The sequence below is a fragment of the Erpetoichthys calabaricus genome, chromosome 11, assembly GCF_900747795.2.
Source record: "Erpetoichthys calabaricus chromosome 11, fErpCal1.3, whole genome shotgun sequence".
In the NCBI taxonomy this organism is placed as follows: Eukaryota; Metazoa; Chordata; class Cladistia; order Polypteriformes; family Polypteridae; genus Erpetoichthys; species Erpetoichthys calabaricus.
The window spans coordinates 166136597-166159872 of NC_041404.2; the positions used below are offsets into that span (position 1 = coordinate 166136597).

Below are 23276 nucleotides of genomic sequence, written 5' to 3' on the forward strand. Positions count from 1 at the left end.
TCTATTTGACACATTGTACGTTGTGTTTCACATGCAGCTTGAAGGTCACATCAAGGGAGACGTCCAGCAGATTCTTCTGGACAACAGCACAAAGGAAGAGGCACACTGGACACTGCAGAAGTGTACTGGACCAGTCACACTCCACTATAAATCAAACTGTGACGGTAAGCCTGCACTAGAAACTAGAAGGGAAGCCAGCTTAGTGGGTGCTAGGTGGGTTACTTGTCTTTTGAAATGCACACTTTATTTACTCAACTCTGAGTGCCTTAAAGTGAGTCCAATATGATCATCGTCAGAAAAAGTAGAATGAAAATGATGATGATGAATATCTTAATGTTCACACTACTAGCACCTCTTCAGTACGAGTCATTTTGTATTGTGCCACAAATCAAATTGCAGAAATAAAGAAATGAGTGCTATTCCTGTTAAGCAGCATAAAGTGTGGTTCACTATGAAAACACATTCTATGAATAAATATATTTGAATTGTTTGTCTCACTGTTTCAAGAAGGGGTAGCATGATGGCACAATGGTTAGTACACATTCAACAACCTGAGACCAGCTGTCAGCCTGATGTCTGTCTGTATGGAGTTTACACATTCTTGTGACATTTGTCTGGTTTTGTCTCTGGGTACTCTGGTTTCCTATCACATTTTCCATTCATGAGGCTATTAGGTTAATTGGCTACTCTGAAATGAACCATTGTGCCTGAGTGTGCCCTGGAATGGGCTGGTTGATTCTCTCCATACTCCTGATGCTTTTTTGTGAGACTCCAGCCTTTGTAGTCCTGTATAGACTAAGGGGGTTTGTACACTTAATGTACAATATATGTTAAGTCTTGCCATGATTTGTACTGTAAAAATGTACTGTGTTTATTGAACTGACCTTTAAAGCATAAGGTGGCCAGATCATTGAACACTGTTCAGATACCAAGAGACCATATGCTAGGCACTGACCCTGCCAGGGTTTATAATGTAGAAATAATGAAAATAGTAAGTGATGTACTTGTGATATACAGTATACTGTAGGTCTGCTACTTAAGAGAATGCATAGAGAGGCAATATGGCATTCTATCTACATCCTTATTACTGACTTCTGGATGAATGGCCAGTCCTGGAAGATTGACTGAACTGAACAAGCGTACACATACACCTCGGTCAAAGATTCTGCTTGTTGTGTCTTAACTATTTTTTCCAGTTGCTATTCCTTTGTTGTGCTTACTCAAAGAGATTCCACTCATGATGTAACAAATAGTAAAATGAAAGAGAAGCTACACAGTTAGAACACTGATTGTATCTAACAACCTGTTCTATGTCACTGTTTAGGGCAGCTGTTGGTTGTGGGTTAGGGTTAGGGTTAGGGGTAGGGTTAGCCAGGAACCAACCCCAGACAGGATGTCGGTCCATTATAGAGCATATTCAGTTGTTCCAGGACAGTACAGAACAGGGCACCCCAACTCCAGTCCTGGATGGCCGCAGTGGCAGCAGGTTTTCATTCTAACCCTTTTCTTAAATAGTGATCTGTTTTTACTGCTAATTAACTTCTTTTGAATTTAATTTTAATTCATCTATTGTTCCCCTGAGTTTCTTCATCGTTCTTCTGAATTGCTTCATTTCTTTTCTTAAATGGCACCCAAACAGAAATGAAATGTGAAGTGAGTGAGCCAACAGAAGACCATCTAAGTCAGGGCCTCAAACTCCAACCACTTTCACTCCAACCACCTGCTTAATTGGGTGCCAATTCTTGTTGTTAATTAAACCTGCTCTTTGTTGGTGCTCTCATTATGTAATAGCATACATTTCTGAAATTGTTGATTTTCTCTTTACTAAGAGCACCACTAAAATGTTTTGGGGATCTGAGCAGGTCAACATTCCTGAGACCTTCATCTTTCTTTATTTTCAGATATTGTATGATCGACAAAGTTTGCTGGTCATGTTTTGTTTGGCTGCTAATTAAGGAAAAAGAAACAATTAAGGGGTCGGAGTCTTCAAGAGAAAGTCAATTAAAATTAATTCAAAAGAAGTTAATTATCAACAAAAACAGGTCACTGATTAAGAAAAGGGTTAGAATGAAAATCTGCAAATTCTGTGGCCCTCCAGGACCAGAGGTGGACACCCCTGGTATAGAGTCCAAAATCAGTTTAAACCTCTGGTTATTTGCAATGTAGAAAAAAGCAAGATACCTGGAAACCCCAAAAAATAACATTTGCATGAAGAGAATTGCAAAATCTATACCGACATGCTACCCACAGTCCCATCACTGTACTTCCTAATCGCTGATGTATTGTACTGTAATATTTTAGTTTTATTTATTTGATTTTTTTTTTTTTTTTGCCAAAAGTGGTATCAAGTAAAACATGACACACTATGAAGGCTTTGTTTATTACCACTGCCCTGAGCCTTCTTTTATTTTGGAGTGGCTTTGGCATTTTTGGGGGCAATGCCTGGCAAACTGCACTGTCAGTATTTTTTCAGAAGCTTTGACTGCAGACTGTCAGTCAGTCAGTTATTTTCCAACCCACTATATCCAAGCACAGGGTCACGGGGGTCTGCTGGAGCTAATCCCAGCCAACACAGGGCGCAAGGCAGGAAGAAATCCCAGGCATGGCTCCAGCCCACCGCAGGACACACACACACACACCCAGCACACACTAGGGACAATTAAGATCGCCAATGCACCTAACCTGCATGTCTTTGGAGTGTGGGAGGAAACTCACACAGACACGGGGAGAACATGCAAACTCCATGCAGGGAGGACCCGGGAAGCAAACCCAGGTCTCCTTACTGCGAGGCAGCAGCGCTACCACTGCGCCACCGTGCTTCCCACTGCAGAATGTGTGCCCATTAATTTCAAACATTACATTTCTTTCACTTTTAATTTTTGGTGCCTCTATACTATTTACATTTTTTAGACAAACTTCAACTTTTTTCTACTTTTTCAGGTTACAGAAAGCTCTTAAGAGACTTGGCAGATGGCACAACGACATCTGGAGACTCTTTCTATGTGCGCTTAAACCTCAACATCTCTGGCCATTTGGACAGCAGCTCTCTAAACCTGAAGTGCGATGAGATTGTACACATTCTTGATACCATGTACCAAGGAAAATGTGAATGGCTGTGTGCCCGAGTGGATCCGTTCAACGATAAAGATCTGGAAAAAGGGCTGATCCCCAGCTATAGCAGGTAAAAGGCTGTAGTTTCTTATGTTTCCTGGGTGCCATGTTAATATTTAGCTTGTGGGATGGGTTTTGTTAGCATATATGTACATGTCATTCTTCCAGTCAAAAACAAATTCCAACATAATGAGACTTAGTTATGTACCATTTTAAACAACAAGGGACTTAAATATGGTAAAGTTCTTTTTTTATTGCCAAGTCTTATCTTTTTCTCAAGTCTGAACTAGTTTAACTATCATGAAAATAAAAGCCCATTGAGAAGTCCTGATGGCTGTCACGCAGACCTCTGCGTGTGTGCGTCTGGGTGTGAATGGAGCCTTAAAAGCCTGCAAATTCACAGATCAATTCCTTTTTTTTCCTCACCACCTTATTACAGTACACGGTCATGGGGGGCTACATCGATTTACTAATACAATAGCATTATTCTGAAGTTGTTAAAGACTTTTGTCGGCCCAGTGTCTTTTGAAAATATCTGCAGTTGTCTGTTTGCTTTGGTTCCCATGTTTAAAGTGCTTATGAATCAACTCTGTCTGGGAGGGACACTCAGACGGCCTTTAAATCTGGTAAATGCTTACCTACCTGCTGCTGCAGCAAAAACAGCTGCAGTCTTGAACAGTCTGAGCACTGCAGTAGCTGTGATGATTATTTTATTTAAGTTCTTTCTCATACACAGCACCCTCTGAAGCCCTTAGTTTTATAGACATGTATGTTTTATATGAAGTGGTGAGCTAGACCACTTAATTAGAAGTGTAGATCAGGCTTCTTGAAAGTGCAGCTCCTCTGCCACTACATTACACTGTCTAATCATCCACATGTAAAGTAACAACTACATTTCATTGTTGCAACTTCGTCTTCCAGTTTTGCTGGTCACATTTCACTGCCACAGTAAGACATGGTGCGTAGCGATTTGGGCAATGTAGTGAGTTTGTGAGCAATCCTTCAAAGCAGTCAGAGTGAATGATTTCTCCTTCTGTTTAACTTGTTCTCTTTTGTTCAGGGCGCAGCAATTGCTTCTGGTGAAAATCCAAAAGTTAATGTACAGAGGGAGCAGAGATGAATCGGACAATCAATACAGCACACTACGCGGGCTCCGAGTAAGTCATCATGACATTTGTAAATGCATGTCTCCTTCCTTCATGGCATATAAAGCAAAGCTCTTGTCGGATACTCTGTCACTTGTCTGAAAACCCAGGCAAGAAGATATTCATTCTGCTCAACTAAAATACAAATACAATATAATAAAAATAAATAGATTGCACAACCACCAAGAGCAGCAGACTGCAGCACACAAACATGCAATTTGTAAAACGTTGGTGGAGCATCTCACGTGTGCAAGCAAGTGGGTTTTATGTGATTTACTGCAATACCTTCAGCTCTTTGGCAATGATTACAATCCGGAGCTTCTCTTTTGATCATTTAGCAAAAATGTCAGCAAGCAAAGAGTGCCTGTTCAGAAGGATCCTATATAATGAATTGAACTATATCTGCATTCTGGTTGACTCCTAACAAGATGTTATTAATATGGATCAATTAAACATTTGACTAAGCATCTGTATTATCACAATTTGAATTCCACCGACCCCAGTCACTGACTTATTTGTGTGTCTGTCACCATTTTCTTACCACATTGAAAACACATGGAGGTAAGATTAATGGGGGACTCTGAAATAGCCCCACAGAGTGAGTGTGGGTGTGTGCCTTGCAGTGGGCTAGCAAGCCATTCAGCATTGGCTCCTGCCTTGCTCCTAGCTTAGGCTCTAACCCTGGGACCCTACATAGGGATTACACAGGTTCAAAGATGGACGAATGGTTGGAACTGAAGCTCAGGGAGCCTATTTTTCTTGCTAAGATTGTGTCAGTCATGCACATTGAACTGACAGACTTTTAGATTACAATCCATTCCTTAGCTACACTAAATAAAATAAAGTATATGGGGGGGTGTAGCAACGACATAATATGTAAGTACATAGTTTCATTTTGTTTATTTGGTCATATAAGTATCTTTGTTAATCACAATAATGTGGAAGGTTTAAACCAAGATTTATATATATAAATTTAATAATGTAATCCCTCAACCCCAAAGTATAATATGTATAATAATTTGAATTATTCAATCCATCTTCCTAACCCCTTTATTCCATTGGCTGGTTGGGGATGGAAGCTGTCCTAACAGAACTGCACCCAGGGTCTCAACCAGCATTTTTTGAACACATTGAGACTCACTCTGTACTGAGGAGAACATGCAAACCTTCACACCACCCGCGCCTGTGACACCTATTGTGAAAATATAAACTGAATGCTGATTCTGTGAGGGTAAATTTGTCACTGAAAAGTGGATCAAATGCTCAACATGGCTGAAAAATTGTTGTGACCTTTTGCTCCTGAGATGAGTTTCTTGGATAACAGTAGTCTCAACTGGAATTTTTGCCTCTGAACTGATACTTTTTAATGGACAATTTTTCAGTCAGCGTCCTAGTCAGTATTCATATTCTTATGTATTTAGGCTCTGAAGCTCAAGAGGATGAATCTATTGTTGTGGTCTAAAATAATGGCAGAAAGCAATACAAATCAGAGAAATGAAAAGAAGAAGCTGCCGCATATATTTGAATGCGGCATCAAAGGCGCAAGGCTAATTCAAATGCTGATTCAAATGCTGATTAAAAGTCAGGGTGCCAGGAAACATTCAAATGGCTGGCACACAGGAGTCACAGTGAATCCTTACAAAATTATTTTGCAAAAAAATACTTAGAGTAACAGATTTGCACTATGCCTGCCGTTACTCCTCCTAAACTCTTAACTGTTGGTTTTAGCTGACCAGGACACTAACCAGATGAATGAGTAATTGTACCTGAAGAAGTAATGGACACATTTTTAAACTGAATGACACTGCTTCAATTTGGACTGTTCATGCCTTGAATCTGTTACACTATACTGAGTGTTAATTGTATGAAGATACAACATTAAGAAAAAGAACTCGGTCAGTCTTCTAAATCTAATGCTTGTGACAAGAACTTGAAGGGACTAAGAAGGCATATTTTTAACCTTTAAACTCTTACTTTCCTTATTCCTGCTTTTATATGAAGAAAAGAAAATAGTTTCATGTATACACAGCTCATATCTCACCTTTTCTATCTGATTGAAGAACACACTACAACCAGAAGAACCAGCTCCTCAGTCAGACCCAAAATCCAGCCCACGTCTGTCCAGAGCAAGTTTCTTCATTGGGCAGTTGTTGCAGGTAATAATTGTCTTAAATGTTATTTTTATTCAACATAAATATCTTGTCAGATCACATTGGTATAATCATTTCACTGTTTCGATATTTGGAGTGTTTACAGAGTAGGTGACTCGCACTCAGCTATACAACCATGTCATTGATAGGGATGGAACAGTCATCCATGTGCTTCACCGGTAATTCCTTAGCCACTAGGCCACACAGTATAACATACAAGGGGTGTTCAATTATAAACAGGAATTTCATGCTCTGTTATGATAAATAGCGCAAGGTAGACCTGACTCATTGGACAAACACATGCATATATGAACTTGTCGTTAGTAGTGCTAGCTGCTCTTTCCCCCCTTCCTGTCAGTTGTAATCAACATGTCGGAGCAGGAGGTACAAAGTAGTGTTGCACAGAGCATTATTATTCAAGTTTTGACAAATGAAGGAGTCAGTCCATCTCAGATTTATTTGAGACTTAAAAAACAGTTTGGGGATGAGTGTCTCGCTCAGTCAAGAGTGCGTGATTGGTACAAGTCATTCAGTCCATTTAAGGAATTTTTAGGAGGGAAGAAATTCAAGCTGCATGAGAAGGTTATTGACGCTGTGCAAGAATGGGTCAACATGCAGTCAAAAGACTACTCTTCAGGGATTAAGAAGCTTTCTGAGCACTGGAACAAGTGGATTGCAGTGGCAGGAAACTACATAGAAAAATAGTGTGTAAGTCGTTTCATTGCTTTTAATAAGTAAAGCATAGCTCATAAATTCCTGTTTATATTTGAATGCCCCTCATATTGTATGTGGTGTACTGTATGTGCATATATGATATGCAACTATACACTAAAACATTTGGTGACTTATGTTTCTAGTCACAGCGATAATGTAGCATTATCTGAGCTTCAGTAGTAGAATTTTATTTGTATTAACTTACTTGAAAGTTTTATTCAACGTCAATTACAAATCACATGCAATTAGTACAATTAGTTATATATTATACAAAGGTGAGTCATTGGTGGGGACTGAACTAGCTAGTGGTGAGGAAGAAACCGACAGCCTTGAGCTTTACAGTCCAATATCTTAGCCAATAGGGCACCCTGTGTTCTTCAAGTTCATCTTACGTAGTACTCTGCAAGTAAATTCCATCATGAGGATAATAATGTTAAATGACTCCATTTGTGTCTTACATACGGACAGTGGTAGGACTAAACCTGCAACGTGATCTTTACAGGCCAACACTTCAACTACAAGACAACACTGCCTTCCGAAACTTATTATTCATATAAAATGTATCCCAAAGCATTAAAGGTGACAGATAGTATCACACACAGTGAGTATCAGTATCAGTGCAGTCGCGACAAGTAGGCCGTAGACAAGGGAGAAAGGAGACATTAGAAATGAGAAACATCAGAGCTCTACATTGGGAAAAACTGAGGACCTTACCATCATATAGATCAAAAATCTATCCCTGGAGAAAATGTACCATACCAAGGTTTTATACAATACTAGCCATGCCCCGCCGCGTATTAGTGAAAAAGGACAGTGAGGATGGCCCTGCCTGGCTCCCCACTCCTGACATCATGCTTCCCCCTCCCCTCGGCCTGCAGGCTCTGTCTCAGATTAGCGCTATTATATCGGTCTTGCAAGCGAACTATGATTCTTAGCACGATGAGAGAAGTCACAAAATCAACTGGAATGTTCAAGCAAATTCTAGAAAAAGGCCCTATCTAAATCTGTTAAGTAGTTTTCTTGTTCGCTAGCTAAGCAGATGTAAGATATGCCCCGAGGCTGGTGTGAGACCAAGGAGATCCCCGCTACCCAAGGCCTGCTGCATGTCTCTCAGATTTGCGCAAATAAATCAGTACCTTAAGCAGACTATGATACTGAGCGTGATGAGAGAAGTCGCAAAATCAACCGGAATGTTCAACCAAATTATAGAAAAAAAACAGATCTGAATCTGTTAAGTAGTTCTCTCGGACAGACATATAGACAGACAGATGTTGGATTTTATATATATATAGATATTTAGTAAGAGATCAACACAATCACCTGGCAAATTTTTAGATGCTGAATTATATCAAATTTACTTTTTTTCTTAAAAACTGACAAATTCAGTCACTGAGTAAGTGTATTTTTTTTAATCTTGAGTCCACTTGTCTCAAGTTCTTAATACCAAAAATACCACAATATAATGTGTTGTTATCTTCTTGTCTATCAGTTTGTTAGCAGGGCTGAAAACAAATATAAGCGGATGAACAGCACTGAGAAGGTGAGGATTGTTAGTGCACTGCCCTCCACGCTTCCACGGTCAAGCTTTGAACCCACAAAACAAGAGGGTAAGTCCACTGTACGTCTACTAAGAGCCAAAAACGTCTGTAGCCGCGTGTGGGACGTGTGTGAAGTTGGGCAAAGGCTTGGCTGCAGTTAGAAAGGTAACCCTTTCACAAGAAAGAAAGAAAGAAAGAAAGAAAGAAAGAAAGAAAGAAAGAAAGAAAGAAAGAAAGAAAGAAAATAAATGTTTTCAGCTGCTTTCAGGCAGGTTTCCATTTCACAGCCTTTACACACACCCTTTCACAGGCCAGAAACAAAATGAATGAAACAGTAGATGAATGAAGCAATGGCTTCCAACTGCATTTAAAGAGGTAACCCTTTAACAGACCAGGAAAAAAAAAAGCAGAATACATTTTTTTTTATCTACAGTTAGAAAAGTAACCATTTCAGAACCCATGAATAAAAAGAAATATTGATTTTCATCTGTAGTTTAAAGGTTATCCCTTTTATAACTCACGGATACAAAGAAATAAGGGCAAACAGATGACCAGATGAATGACAGGTGGACAGACTGACAGACATTACCGCCCATGCAAACTGCAACAATTCAGTCTGTGGTTGTTAATGGTCACTTGCTGTCCTCCTTTTTCTCTTTCCAAACGGTCATCAAACTTCTTCCCCTGCAATATTTGCCCTCATATTCTTAAACTTATTCACTGTGGCCCAGTTTATTTGCCTGTATAGAAGGTGCCTGCTCTTATAGTGTTAAGAAACCTTCCATGCGTGAGCAACACCATCACTGTCCCAGTACAAAAGAAAAATAACATCAAACAAAATTCAGTAATTATTGTGGTATTGCTGTGGAGTATTTCCAGTAAGGTGTACACAAGGATCCAGCAAAAGAGAATGAAGCAATGTGCAGAGAATATAATGGTAGGCGAGCAGGCAGAATTTAGGATGGGCTGAGGAACACAATTCATCAGCTGTGTATAATTCGTCAGCTAGTGGAAAAGTATTATGAGAAAAATCACACTTTGTATTACAACTTCATTGATTTTAAACAAGCATTTGACAGTGAATGACAAACAGGGAATGTGACACGTACTTAGAAATAATGAGATATCAGAAGAGCTTGTGCTGTTTGTTAGAAGACCTGTACAGTAAATCTGTGAGAGCGTCAAGGGGAGACGCTGAATTGACAGAGTGGTTTTGAGTCACAGTTGGAGTACGGCAAGGGTGCAGCCTACCTCCATCCCTTTTCAGTTCATTTATAGAGACAATGATGAGTATGGCACTGAAGTTGATTGCAGCTGGAATATCCCTAGACTGGCAGACTGTAAATATCTTACGCCTTGCGGACAATATTTACTTAATAACAGATTCACCTGAGCAAATTCAGGAAATGACAGGTAAAATTAGCAGTAAGAAATTTGGATTAAAAATAAACATACAAAAAACCAAAATAATGACCATTGGAAAACCTCAAGAGGAACTATGGATGGACAAGATATTGAACAAATCAATTAATTGTGTAACTGGAAGGATTAGTAACTTAAGATGGACAAATGCACAGAATAGGCTTGGCTTCAATTGCATTTGGAAAATGAACAACTACTGTATCTAATGTGATCAACTGGGGGCGCCACAGAGTCCCAAACACGAATGTACGGATGAGTATTTTAAAGAAATACCTCCACACAGAAATTATAAATACTCTTCCTTCTCTCCTTCTTCATTGCTATTCCTCCCAGACGAGTGTTGCCTGTCTGATCTGCTGGCTCTGACTCACCTGGACAAGGCAGTGTGGTTTCTTTTATTGGAGACCTGAGAGTATTCCTGGTGCCAAGGTTTTGCCCGTTGGAAGTCCCAAACAGTAGGGAGCGTAATTCCCTGCAGCACCCCTTAGCAGCACCAGCTGACCCCAGCAGGGCTTTGCTACTGGTTTACAATTCCCATCATTCACTGCAGGGGTCCAAATTGGTGCTGAAGCCCAGGGATGCTACCATCTAGCAGTTCAGGGGAGCATGCACCCTTGAAACAGAGCTGTATTGGCCTCCTGACCAGTTAAGGAACTGGGGTCAATCCCGGCAGGGAGGCCAACCAATATGTGTCGCCCATTACACAAACAAACTCAAAAATGACTTCTATTCCCGGTGTTACTATATGGATAAGAGTGCTGATGAGAAGAAAATACTTGCTGTAGAAATTAATTGGTTGTAAAGAAACTGGGCAAATCACAAAGGAATAAAATTTAAGTAATCAGGTAAATACTAAAGCGGAAAAGAACATTAGTCAGTAAGATCAAGGAAAGAAGACTTGTTTGATTTGGGCTTGTAACAAGAATGGGGTAGAAGATTACCATCTAACGCATTGTACAGCCTTGTGGAAGGAGGTAGATAGGAGTAGAGGAAGACAGAGAAAGAAAAGCATCAGCAATGTAAAAGACACGATAAGAAATGGAATGCAATGGAGACACTTGTTAAAACCTCATCGACAATGTCAGCTGGTGGATTGAGAAAAAAAGAAAAAGAAGAAGGCAGCCCTTCTGAAGTCTTCAAATGAGAGTTCTGTTCTCTTCAGACATTTGAAGGCAGATGTTTAGTGTTGATTTTAACTTTTTGCTGATATCAGAATATCACTTTGGCTGCATTCTTTTTCACTTCAGTGTAATATTTTAGGTTGCAGAGGCTCATCTAAAAGTTGTTGCTCAATATCAGACATGTCAGTCTTGCTTCCTGTTTTTTATTCAGTAGTCAGAAGAGCTTATAGCTGGTAATCTTGAAAAGACTGATTAAAGAAAGTAACAGTGTCTTTGCAATAATAGAATAGCAACCTTTACAAATGAAGTGAACCCATATATATTATCCAACTATCCATCCATTATCCAACCCGCTATATCCTAACACAGGGTCACAGGGGGTCTGCTGGAGCCAATCCCAGCCAGCACAGGGCGCAAGGCAGGAACAAATTCCATGCAGGGCAGCAGCAGACCGCAGCCATATAAATTATCTTGCATTTAATTTAACCCTAACCCTAACCCTAATTTTTTAAAACTTTTTAAGGTTTTTTTTTTTTTTCCAAAATTTTTGCTTGCTTATGTGTGCAATAATATTTCAAAAGGCAAAGCTTCTGAAAATTATCTTTAAACAAGAAGAAGAGAGTTTTGATTTTATTTGTCCATTCCCTTTCTATATTGACAGTTAGGAAATGTTTTTTTCTCACTTTTTTGCAGATTTGGACAATTATAACGAACTGAACAAGGCCCTTAATCTCATCCCCTACAGCTTGGTCACGCCATATCACTGCCAGCGTAAGCGACCAGTCCTCTTCTTTCCGACCACTCTTGCCAAGACTCTAGTGCAAAAACTTCTCAATTCTGGAGGAGCCATGGAGTTCAATATGTGTAAACCAGGTAACAAAAGTTCATCGATTTCCTACCTGTTTTAAAAAGTTAGCAGGTGAGATTATGTACAGTGTATGTATTTGAATATTCATATACAAGGTGCAGTAAATTAAAAGGGGTGACTCACACTAAATATGACAGGTTGTTGCATTAAGAGGTATCAGTGTAAAATGGAGTGGGTGGCAGCATTAAGAAGTGGCATGTACTGTATGGAAAAGGTACAGTAGGTACACATTAAAAATATTATAGTGAGCTTAGTTATGTACATTTGGTCGCATCGCATTCAGTCCAGGGCTGGTTCCTACCTTATTTGGGGGTCCTTCCTACCCTCAGTAAACTGATGAATGGCTACAGACAGATGATAATGGAACTTTACCTTGATTGTTCAGCATTAGAGCAGGAATCGTAAGGTACATGATTGCAGGTTATCTGAATCTGTCCCATTGCACAATTTACAAATTACTGTGATTTAATTTTTTTTTTCAAACAGGAACAGCAGAATTTAGGCTGAAAACAAATTTGGTGTTGGCACTTTCTTCTGTTCACACATGCTACAATAAAAATCAACACAATTTGTCACAAAAGCCACATGATGCATTTGTGTCCTGTTTATGTCTGCTGAATTTTGGAATACAGTACTCTATATATATATATATATATATATATATATATATATATATATATATATATATATATATATATACATATAATACAAATAATAATTGTGTATCTGCACATTTAAAACAAAAAAGTGTTCCTGTCTCTGCATGCCACTGCCGTCAGCACACGTTTACTCAAAGGTAGTTGACGATGATTTCCACCAACCAAAAATTCTTCTTTCGCTTTCAATTATTACCTAATTTTTCTGTACAGTCCATGACAGTTTCGCCCATGTCATTTCCTAATGATGCCACCCCTTCAGTTTTGCACACATCACCTTAAAGTCGTCACCCCTCCAATTCCGCATGCGTCACCTCTGAGTGCTGCCAACTGTACAACTTTGTGCATTGGCAGTTCTGAATGCTGTGATTCCTTGCCTTTTATGTGTGCCTCCAGAGCAAACCCACTAATGGCACTTGGGCTGGGAAACAATGTCTGCGTGTAGCTGTTTGACTGGTCTTTTCCACAAAGACTATGGAGAGATGTTTCCAAAAGAATCTCTATTAGTTTTTGTTTCAGGGCCAGGCATTCCCAGTGTGTTACTGCAGGTGATTTTTGAAAGGGGTGCTTTGAGTAGGTGAGGTGAGAGCTGGAAGCCAGGAGGGTCAGTCAGGAGTGAGGAGGCTGAAGTATGTAGCCAAGCGGGGAGAACCTGCAAGCTGGAGGAAACAAAGGCTGGAGAAACACTGGGCAAGGACTCAACTTTGTGTTGACCTGAAGTGATAGCATGCTAGAGGGAGGGAGAGAGACAGAGCAAGCGAGAACACGTTCGTCAGCCATGCATTTGTTGATCCAAGTACATTTTTATGAAGGTGTTCTCCATGGATCAAACATCAGAAAAGTTAATTTCAGGGACTCGAGTTTGGAGAGTTAAAACTGATTTTGCTAAACCAATAAATACACCCTGAAAATAAAGGAGTAAAACAGCCAATTATATGTGTGTGTGTGTATGTGTCTCATTTTGCTGTTTTTAAGGCTTATTACAATTTGTATATTGGTTTTATGTAATGGGAGCATTGAAGCATGAGTAAGGAGAACGTAAGATAAGTTGATTTGTGCTTTTTATTAATGACAATGAAGTTCGGTATTTTACTACATTGTTGTCGTCATGATGGAGGAGAGAGGTGATGCATCAGGCATGTAATTAAGAATTTTACTATACAGATACTACAATAACCCTTCTACTACTACATGCAGCAGAAGATAGGAGCAGGCTACCTGCTCCTGGTAAAAAGAGTGTTTTTCTGAAGCCTGAGCTACATGGTTGAATTCTTAACGTTAGTTTTTATGAATGGAGCTCTTACAGGTATAATTGGGTATATGGCAGCCACCAACACAAATACAGACACGTTCCCCAGCAGGGATAATTTCCATGTGTCCAACAACATGGGAAATTAAGAAACTGAACACAAACAAGAAAAAGGCAGTGTTTCAATGAACAGGTTACATCCGTATATTAAAAAACAAACAAACCAGTAAACACTCAGGGGCTCGAATAATCCAAGAGCAATGTACACAGTGGATTACTTTCTGTCAAAAAATGTTATCCTCTTTAAGAGAAATGGGACCTTTCCTGGAAAGGTTCCGATTTTAGGAGTTAATGCAATTTTGTTTCTGTATGGCAGAGAGTGGAGTGTTTTCTCTGTGGGTCTGGACAGATTGGTTGTTCTGTTGCTATACAGTATAAGGGTCTCCCTGCAAACTTAACTGTAATATCTCAGGAGGCGGAATTTGTTGAATCATGAGGGTCGTGCACCTGTGACACTATGGATAGACTCAAATTTATTATTTCTTAAATCATTTATAGATATCTTAACACGGGAAGAGTTCCTCCAGAAGCAAAAGATTGAGCCTCTGGTGTTCTCCAAGGAAAGAAATTCTAACACATTTGAATGCATCACAGCAGACCACATTGAGGCTGTTGCTTCCAAGGTATAGTACTTTCCTGCAGATTACATCTTTGAATTTAAAGAGAATATAACATTTAATAAAAGGGCCAGGTTTATTCAAGGTTATCTGTTTTATATCATGGATACAAGACTTGTTGCACTGACTAGGAGAGGAGCAGTAAATAATCATTCTTCCAGCTACTCTGACTGAAAGTATGTTATTACTGTATTATAATATGTGTTGCTATTATTTATTTGGTTAATCTCTTCATTCATCCAAAGTATCCTCCAAGATCAGGATACTTTACAGTTGTTTAGATATACCTTTTATAACTGGAGCACAGGTAGTTTATGTCGCTTCTTCAGAGTTCACAATGAATTGAGGTTAGTTTAGTGTCTTAGCTAAAATGCCGCACTTCCTTCTGTTTGTTAATGTCATATGCTTTAATGATACAGAATGCATATTCAAGCATGGTTGCTTCCTTTCCAAAAATAACTATTCCATTTTTACCTCCTTATTAGAAAGGATGTTTACAAACTAGGCCATATGTTTTTAATTTTTCAATATGCTTTCATAATAATGTGGTCAGTAGCCATGCTTTTGATTGATACATAACCAGTAATTTGAGAACATCCATTATGAATACGATTCAAGAAGTTGCGTATTTACTGATACAATTGTTTGGGTTACAGTATTTTTTACAAATGAAAGCATATAGGAGAGGCTGCCTGTTATCGTTACGTTTTCAGCATAATACTGCCATTTCATAAAGCCATAAACAGTGGCACAATTTTCATAATTTTGGCTCTGTACACCACCATGATAGATTTGAAACAAAGCAATCAAGATGTGACTGAAGGATTGACTTTCAGCTTTAATTCAAGGGGTATAACAAAAATATTGTATGAGCTGTTTAGGAGAGACAGACATTTGTATATATGGACACCCTTTTTTCAGGGGCTCAAAAGTATTTGGACAAATTAACCTAATCATAAATATAACAATCAATTTTAATATTTGGTTGAAAATCCTTTACAGTCAATAAGTGCCTGAAGTCTGATCCCTTAGCCATCTTCAAGTGTTGGGTTTCCACCCTACTGATGCTTTGCCAGGCCTTTACTGCTGCTGCCTTCAGTTGCTGCTTGTTTGTTGGACTTTCTGCCATCAGTTTTGTCTTCAGCAAGTGAAATGCGTGTCCAATTGCGTTGAGGTCAGTTGATTGACTTGGTCATTGAAGAATATTTCACTTCGTTGCCTTGAAAAGCAAATGGTTTGCTGTCACAGTATGTTTTAGCTCATTGTTCATCTGTACTGTGAAGTGTTGTCCTATCAGTTTTGCAACATTTGTTTGAACCTGAGCAGACAGTATAGCCCTGTACACTTCAGAAACTATCTGACTTCTGTCAGCAGTCGTATCATCAATAAACACCAGTGACCCACTTCCATTGACAGTCACTTGTGTCATGTCATAACATGGCCTCCACCATGCTTCACAGTTGATGTGGTGTTCGTCAGATCATGAGTCGTTTCTTCTTTTCACCATACTCTACACTTTTAATCAGGCTGGCACATATTGATCTTAATTTCATCTGTCCAAAGAAAACTGTTCCAAAACTGGACTAGTTCTTAAAAAATGTTTTCTGGCAACGTCTAATTTGTCTTTCCTATGCTTGAGGATTACCAGTGGCTTGAACCTTGTAGTAGACCTCCTGTCTTTACTTTCATGAAATCTCAAGACTTTGGCAATGATAGGTCTTGTACCAGGACAGTGTTTTTGGTCTAGGTAAATGTTATGAAGAGGTTCTTCTTTACAAAGGACAGAATTCTGCAGTCATCCAGCACAGTTGTCTATTGTGGTTTTCCAGACTCTTCTGTGTTGCTGAGTTTACCAGCGTGTTCCTTCTTTTTCAGAATGTACCAAATAGTTGATTTGACCACTCCTGGTGTTTCTGCTGTTTCTCTAAAGGGTTTCTTTTGTTTCTTCAGCAAAACGGTTGCCTGTTTTTATTTGCAAGGACAGCTCCTTGGACCTCATATTAAGAATTAACAGCAAATCCCACAGTTGGAATCAACTCCAGACTTTCTACCTTGTTAATAGTTAGTGAAATAATGAGGGCCCTGCTCACGCCTCGCTATGGGACAGCTTGTCAGTCAAAAGTCCAAATACTTTTGAGCACCTGGAAATTCGAGCTATGCAGAAAAAATGGCTGTCATTCCTAAACGGCTCATACGATATTTTTGTTAAACCCCGTAAATTAAAGCTGAAAGTCGACACTTCAGTCACCTAATGATTGCTTTATTTCAAATCCATTGTGGTGGTGTACAGAGCTAAAATGATGAAAATTGTGTCACTGTCCAAATACTTATGGATATGACTGTATACTGCAGATTTGTAGATCTATTCTTCACATACTGTATATACCAGTATCTTATTTGAAAGGAAGGAAGGTTTCAACATGGTGTCCCCTACGTATTATTTAATTAATCAAATGAATAAGTAAATTCTACTTGGGAAATAGCAAATAACTTTACTATGGAATGAAGAACTAAGGTGCAATTGATCTTAATGAAATAATATTTAAACCCAGGTATGGTGAAGCACTGGAGTGTTAAATGTGACAGAATGCCTGAGAGAAAAAGCATTAAGAAGGCAGGAAGAATACCGTGTCAGTTGTCTGACTAGAGACTTTAATTTTAGCCTATCCGTTTACATTCTTAATGTCTTTTAAGTGTCAAAGGCAACAATAAAAATATATACTGTGTGTATCTTCATTAAAGATGATGACTGCACTGGTTGAACATATAACTGTGTGATTTTTTTTCCTTTACAGAATAAACATTGTTTGTTAGAAGCAGGCTTGAGCTGCACCAAAGATCTCATCAAGAGAGAAATTTATCCTATTATTATCTACATCAAAGTCTCTGAGAAAAATGTCAAAAAATTCAGGTACCTGAAACAAAAGCACTTTTTACATCAAACACTCAATTATCTCTGAAGAAATTATTCCTGCCCACACCGTCTTCCGCACTTAGTATTCTGATGCAGTGGGCCTTTGTTTGCACCCATGAAGAGCTACTTACTTCTCCAGGCTGGGGCCTGTGACCTCACACTGTACGGAGCAGTGATTGTGCAGCTCACTGAGTTACGGGAATAGGCCTGGGAGCTTATTATCTAAAGAAACAGAAAAAAAAAAAAAGTACTGTGTTATTTCATAAAAGAATTGCACTATTCTGCAGAAATATTGCCTGCTGAGTTCAGCATCATAGTGCACACACATGCTCATGTAGAGACAGCTAGTAAGGAAGAGGTTAAGCACATACTGCACTCAAGTTACTAGAATTTAGCATACATTACAGGTATACTGTACACTGTACACTGAGGGGTAAATTTAATCCACCCAGTCTAGGGTCAAAAGGAGCCAGTGATATTCACCAATCCTTTCCAGGGCTCAATTGGCAGAGCCAATCAGAAAGGAGAGTGCTGTATGCAAACCAGTAACAGAAACAAATAATAAAGTGTTTGTTTAGTTTTAATCCAAGTATTTGTTACAGATATTCTAAAACAGTGTGATCTGGTGGAGCAGCAGCCCGTGTTCATATATCTATGTTATTTACTTCACAGCACATGAGAAGTATTACAGACACATTTCTAGTATTCACTTGTTAAAACATGAAATCATCTGCAGTTAAGTACACACACTGACACACCAATAAGTCTACAAATGCACAGGAGCAACATGCAGTCTCCATGAAGGCTCTGGAGCTGTGAGGCAGAAGTGGCCTGTGCTACCCCTGCCTGTGATAAAACATCAATACTAAACTTGATAAAATTGAATCTGATTTCAACTAAATGTATACTTACAACTTTTTTTCATTAATGTCAATTGATTGCACACTATATACATGATTAATCTCTCTATCAATAGATGTGTCCTGCCCCAATTACACAAAGTCAGATGTATGTAGTGACGGCAGTATCTTTGTGTCAGTCAATTCCCAACTCTAACCTGAACATTACAGAGATAAGGGACAACTGAGGGTGCACAGAGAAAGAAGAAAATAGAGGGGATAATCAGAAAGGGTGAATAATTAGAACACATCTAATTATGAATGTGATTCAAAAAGGAAGGGTTAGGGTGCCACAGCTGTCATGAGCATCGCTTTAATACTGAACATCCTTATGTTTAAGGAGAGTATGAAGTGCAGTAGAAACTGTGACTCTTAGCAGTGACGCCCCTATGAGGGAATGCAGACTTATTAAGAAAAACTTTTTTTTTCCCCCACATTACAGGAAGCTGCCATTAAGACTGGATTCTGAAGATGAATTTTTGAAAATCTGTCGCTCAAAAGAAAAGGAGTTAGAAGCTCTACCGTGCCTCTATGCTTCTGTAGAGATAGACATGTGGAGCAATATTGAAGACCTGCTGAAGGTGATCAAGGAGAAGATCCTAGACGAACAGAAGAAGACCATCTGGATTGAACAGGATCAGCTGTGATGTCTCAAAGCAAATCCATTTATTATCCATGAGAGACACCACACTCAACCACATGAGCCTCCAGGGACTTAGAAGCGTAGATCTTGTGAGACAGTGATGGCTCTACACAGCTTATAAAGGGCATGATCAGCTTGATGCCATTCAAGCAGCAGAATACATCTATTCATTCTGCTCTGTTGTGTGCACAATGCTAAAAACAAATGGTGTGATGCAGTAGATCACAAACCTGTAAATGGAATCCATATGCAAAGGAAAGAAAAACTGATGAAAGAAATATGAAAGTGCCATACAGTACCATACTCTCATCTAACGTGTTTGCAGTGTCACAGTTTAAGCGGCATTTACTTTACAGTGCAATATTCCTACAAGATTAAACAAGTGCGCCACTAACCGTTAAGGCCTTGTGTGAGCCACAATGGATGATAACACAAACAACAGCAGCCATGTGGCTTCCCAAAAAAACTGAACCCTGGAAGCTTGAACATGGAGGCCTCTGCTTTATAGCTCTATAAGGATCTACTAATGCCATACCTGCAGAAAAGAAAAGACTAGCCTGCCACTGCAATAGGAATTATTATTATTTTCACTACAAACTCTTTAATCCTTGTATTCTGTGGAATCAGGGTCAAGAAAGAATGTGCCCAACTGAAATGTTCCTGTCTGTGTTCTTCTGTCCTTTCTCAGTGCTTACATTATTTTATTGGAGGACACAGGATACATGCCATGTTGACGTTTCTTCAGTCATGGCAAAAATTGGACAGTGGCTACCATCTCAGAATGAAAAGAAAAGGTGTCCAAAACAAGCCGTCAGTCTTTACAGGCATAGACAAAACAATGGAGACATCTGACCATATATTAATATAAGGGACCTAATGAGGAGAAGGGACACCCTTTGTCTTCAGAACTGTTAAAAGTCCTTCTTCAACTGCTGTCAAACAAGTTCCGAGTTTTCTGTGTGTCATTCATCGAAAAGAAAGTCCACCAGCTCTTTGAGGGATGCAGGAGGAGGAAATTGACTTCACAATCTGTGCTGCAGAACTTCACATAATGTTCAGTGATGCTGAGATGTGGGGATTGGGGAGGCCATGGAAGGAGCTTGGGTTCATCATGATGTGCATGGATTCAGTTTTGAATTAATTTTGTAGTGTGTATAGTGACATCTTGGAATAGGAGATCATCACAAGGAGCAGTAGGTGCATGCTAGGGTACATCTACTGCTGTACGCTGGCTGCATATTCCTAAGCCATTATACAACCGTGCAGAGATATCATAGGATTCATTGACTCCATACCATTTTCAATGCCCTACCGTATTTAATAGTTAGCAATAGACACTGTAGGTAGGGTCAGAGATGACCCAACCAACCAGATTACTTTTTCCCGTTGCAGTGGGGTCCGGGTTTTGTGCTCCTAACACCATTTTATGTGTCTATTTATTCGCTGTCCTTCAATACAAGCAGTTTCTGAACGGCAGCCTTCTGTGCAGCTTGTGAGGTGCAGTTTTTTTGTTGCTGAGACTGGACCACAGAGGTGTGGATTCAATTCTGTGGTAAACTCTGAGGCTGTACTTTTGTGGAATTTATCGACTGTCCCCTGAAGTGTCCTCCTATGCCTGTTAGTGAGTTTCGACTTACCAGCGTTATTTGTCCATGTTCGGCATATGCTGTAGCTGTTCTTCTTGACGCATTAAATCATTTTGCAGCTTTTATAACTTGTTCATCTGCAGTTGTGTGCACCAGCTATTTGGCTTCTTTGGAACTCTGTCTGTTGCTTCATGTTTCTTTGAACAACAACAATATTTATTTCTGGAGCGCATTTTCATACACAGGATGTATCTCAAACAGCTTTACAAGAAATAGTAACCAGAAAAGAAAAATGAATTAGGTAAGAATAATAATGCATAAGTAACTCAAAAGTGTTAATTGTTATAGCTGACAGATATGACTGCTTGACAGTCCACCTGGTACGACCCTTTGTGATCGAACTTGAAAGTGCAATGAAAAAGATGTTTAACTTTGGCATTCCAGTTATTTTGCACACACCAAATGTGGGACCTTTCTTGATGAACTCCATTCAAACGTTTTTGTGTAGAACACACCTTATTTTTATGAAGAAAGGACAGGCATATTCATCTAAGACGCTGTGGTCTGTAGGGGGCACTCCAGCTCCCCAAACCCGACACAGACAGACGCAGACACAAGTCCAGCACAACTAAAGCTTTTATTTGGGAAACGCTTCCCTTAAGCGTTTCCCATGCCACAACCGCAAGTTACAGAAAGCACAAGCAGGCACACAGCAATTTTCTTTGTCTTCTCTCCTCTCTGTCTCTTTCTGCCTCCATTCCTCCCAACTCTTGCTCCTGGAGTTGAGGCAGCAGGCTCTTGTTATGTAACACTCAGGAGCACTTCCAGTGTCCCATAAGCATGGTCCAGAAGCACTTCCAGGGCAGGTGGAAGCCTGACAAAGTTGGGCAGTCCCTACAGCACCCCCTGGTGGAACCCCCCAGAACCCATCAGGGCTGAGTCAGCAAATGCCAATTCCCAGTGTACTCTGTGGAAATCCATGGTGCTGTAGCAACGCTGGGAGGCTGCCACCTAGCAATCCAGGGTAGATAATGCCATGAGCATACTCTCTCCCACAGGTTCTTCCTTCATGAAGGCGTCCCTGCCATCTGCCACAATGTACAATGCAATGGGCAGAGCTGGCAATGAAATCTAAACCTATCTTCTTGTAGCAGTCCTGTACCAATGCTAAACCCCAGCCAGGACACTTCACAGGGCTGTACATTTGTTCCTTTATTTCTAGAATGCTGTAATGTCATTCAGAGTCACACGGTGACACAGTGGTTGGTGGGAATGAAGCTGCCATCTTGTGCCTAAAGGTCACACTGCCTGCCTTAGCCACTTTTTAACTAAGTGTTTTGAATATATAGTGCTACCTAATTCTGTAATGGCCTGGTGGAGCTCTGGTTGAGTTCCAGCTTGTATTTTGGCTGTTCCCTGTCTGAATGGTCACAGAAGGGACACAAAATGCCCCTTAGCTGAATTTGCAGAATGACTCTTTGGCTAGGTGTTGATGTATCCAGCAGAATTTACATACAAGAATCAAGGGTGAAATATGCTTTTTCAGCCCGTTCCACCTCACCTCCATTGCTGGCCTGTCACTGTGGATGCACTGGAGAAGTTATAAAATGAGATTCCTTGAGAAAAGACTTGGTGATTTCTGATTATCATTTCATGAAGTAGCACTTTGAAACTTGGACACAAGGAGTGTGAATTCAATCGCCTGTGCAGTACTGACAGAATGTAGCAATCTCCATATTACCCATGTGTCCATGTTGCTTTAACTACTGAATGAGTTTTTTAACCTGCCTTTTTTAACAAAATTTTGTTTATATTTTTTGTATAAAAATGTGCCAAATAAACCATATTGTATGTGATTAACCTGTACTCTTGTATTGCCTTAGCGGTTAAATGATCATCTTACTTGGTGTAAGGATCTTCCCACCGAAAATAATGCCAAGGAGGCCAGAATTAAATTAAAGACATAGAACACACAGTGAGGGATGAACAAAGGGAGAGCAAATCTAAACATCAATAAAAGGCCAGTAATCACCTTAGGCCTGCATTTTCAGGCCTCGCACTCTGTTTGCCCACCTAGCGGGATGACAGCACCAAATGCTGTTTTGTTCTCCCATTTCTCTGTCTTTAGACACCTGGCCCACTTTTCCCTGTAGTCCTCGATTCAATTTCAGTACACCTCTGCTGCCTTAAGCATCTTCACGTTTTCACCTCTGCCCAGCTCCAGAATTACTTTTGAGGTCTGGGACAGCGATGCTTTTTGCCTCAGGGAATGGCAAGTTTGAAGTCTCTTTAGCGGCCTTGGTGATCTCAAAAATCTGCGTGTCCTTCAAAGTTCAGGTCTTCAAGGCAGCACCCTGGTCCATCATACTGACAAGAGATACTGATTAAGTGGTCCATGACATTGTCATACATTTCTTAAAGGACAGCTAGAATGTTGGCCATCTAGAATGTCATTCTATTTGTCTTAGCTAAAGTCAGACAACCACCTTTGCCCAAGTGAGAAAACAACCCTGGACAGCATGCCAGTCCACATGGGGACACTTTGATGAAGACACAGTGGCACAAATAGCAATGTATGTGCAT

At 39.8% G+C, this 23276-nt stretch overlaps 1 protein-coding gene across 1 annotated transcript in view; it reads left to right on the plus strand.

The window, feature by feature from the left end:
* The window catches only part of card11 (caspase recruitment domain family, member 11), a 210480-nt gene extending 187931 nt beyond the window's left edge, over positions 1-22549 (plus strand). Inside the window, exons 16-24 of the mRNA XM_028814476.2 lie at positions 38-164; positions 2941-3181; positions 4172-4268; positions 6317-6412; positions 8610-8727; positions 11895-12074; positions 14533-14657; positions 17447-17562; positions 18907-22549. Coding sequence (XP_028670309.1) covers positions 38-164; positions 2941-3181; positions 4172-4268; positions 6317-6412; positions 8610-8727; positions 11895-12074; positions 14533-14657; positions 17447-17562; positions 18907-19111 — 1305 coding nt within the window. The 3' untranslated portion in view covers positions 19112-22549. The remainder of the gene's footprint in view (positions 1-37; positions 165-2940; positions 3182-4171; positions 4269-6316; positions 6413-8609; positions 8728-11894; positions 12075-14532; positions 14658-17446; positions 17563-18906) is intronic.
* The last annotated feature ends 727 nt before the right edge of the window (positions 22550-23276 follow it).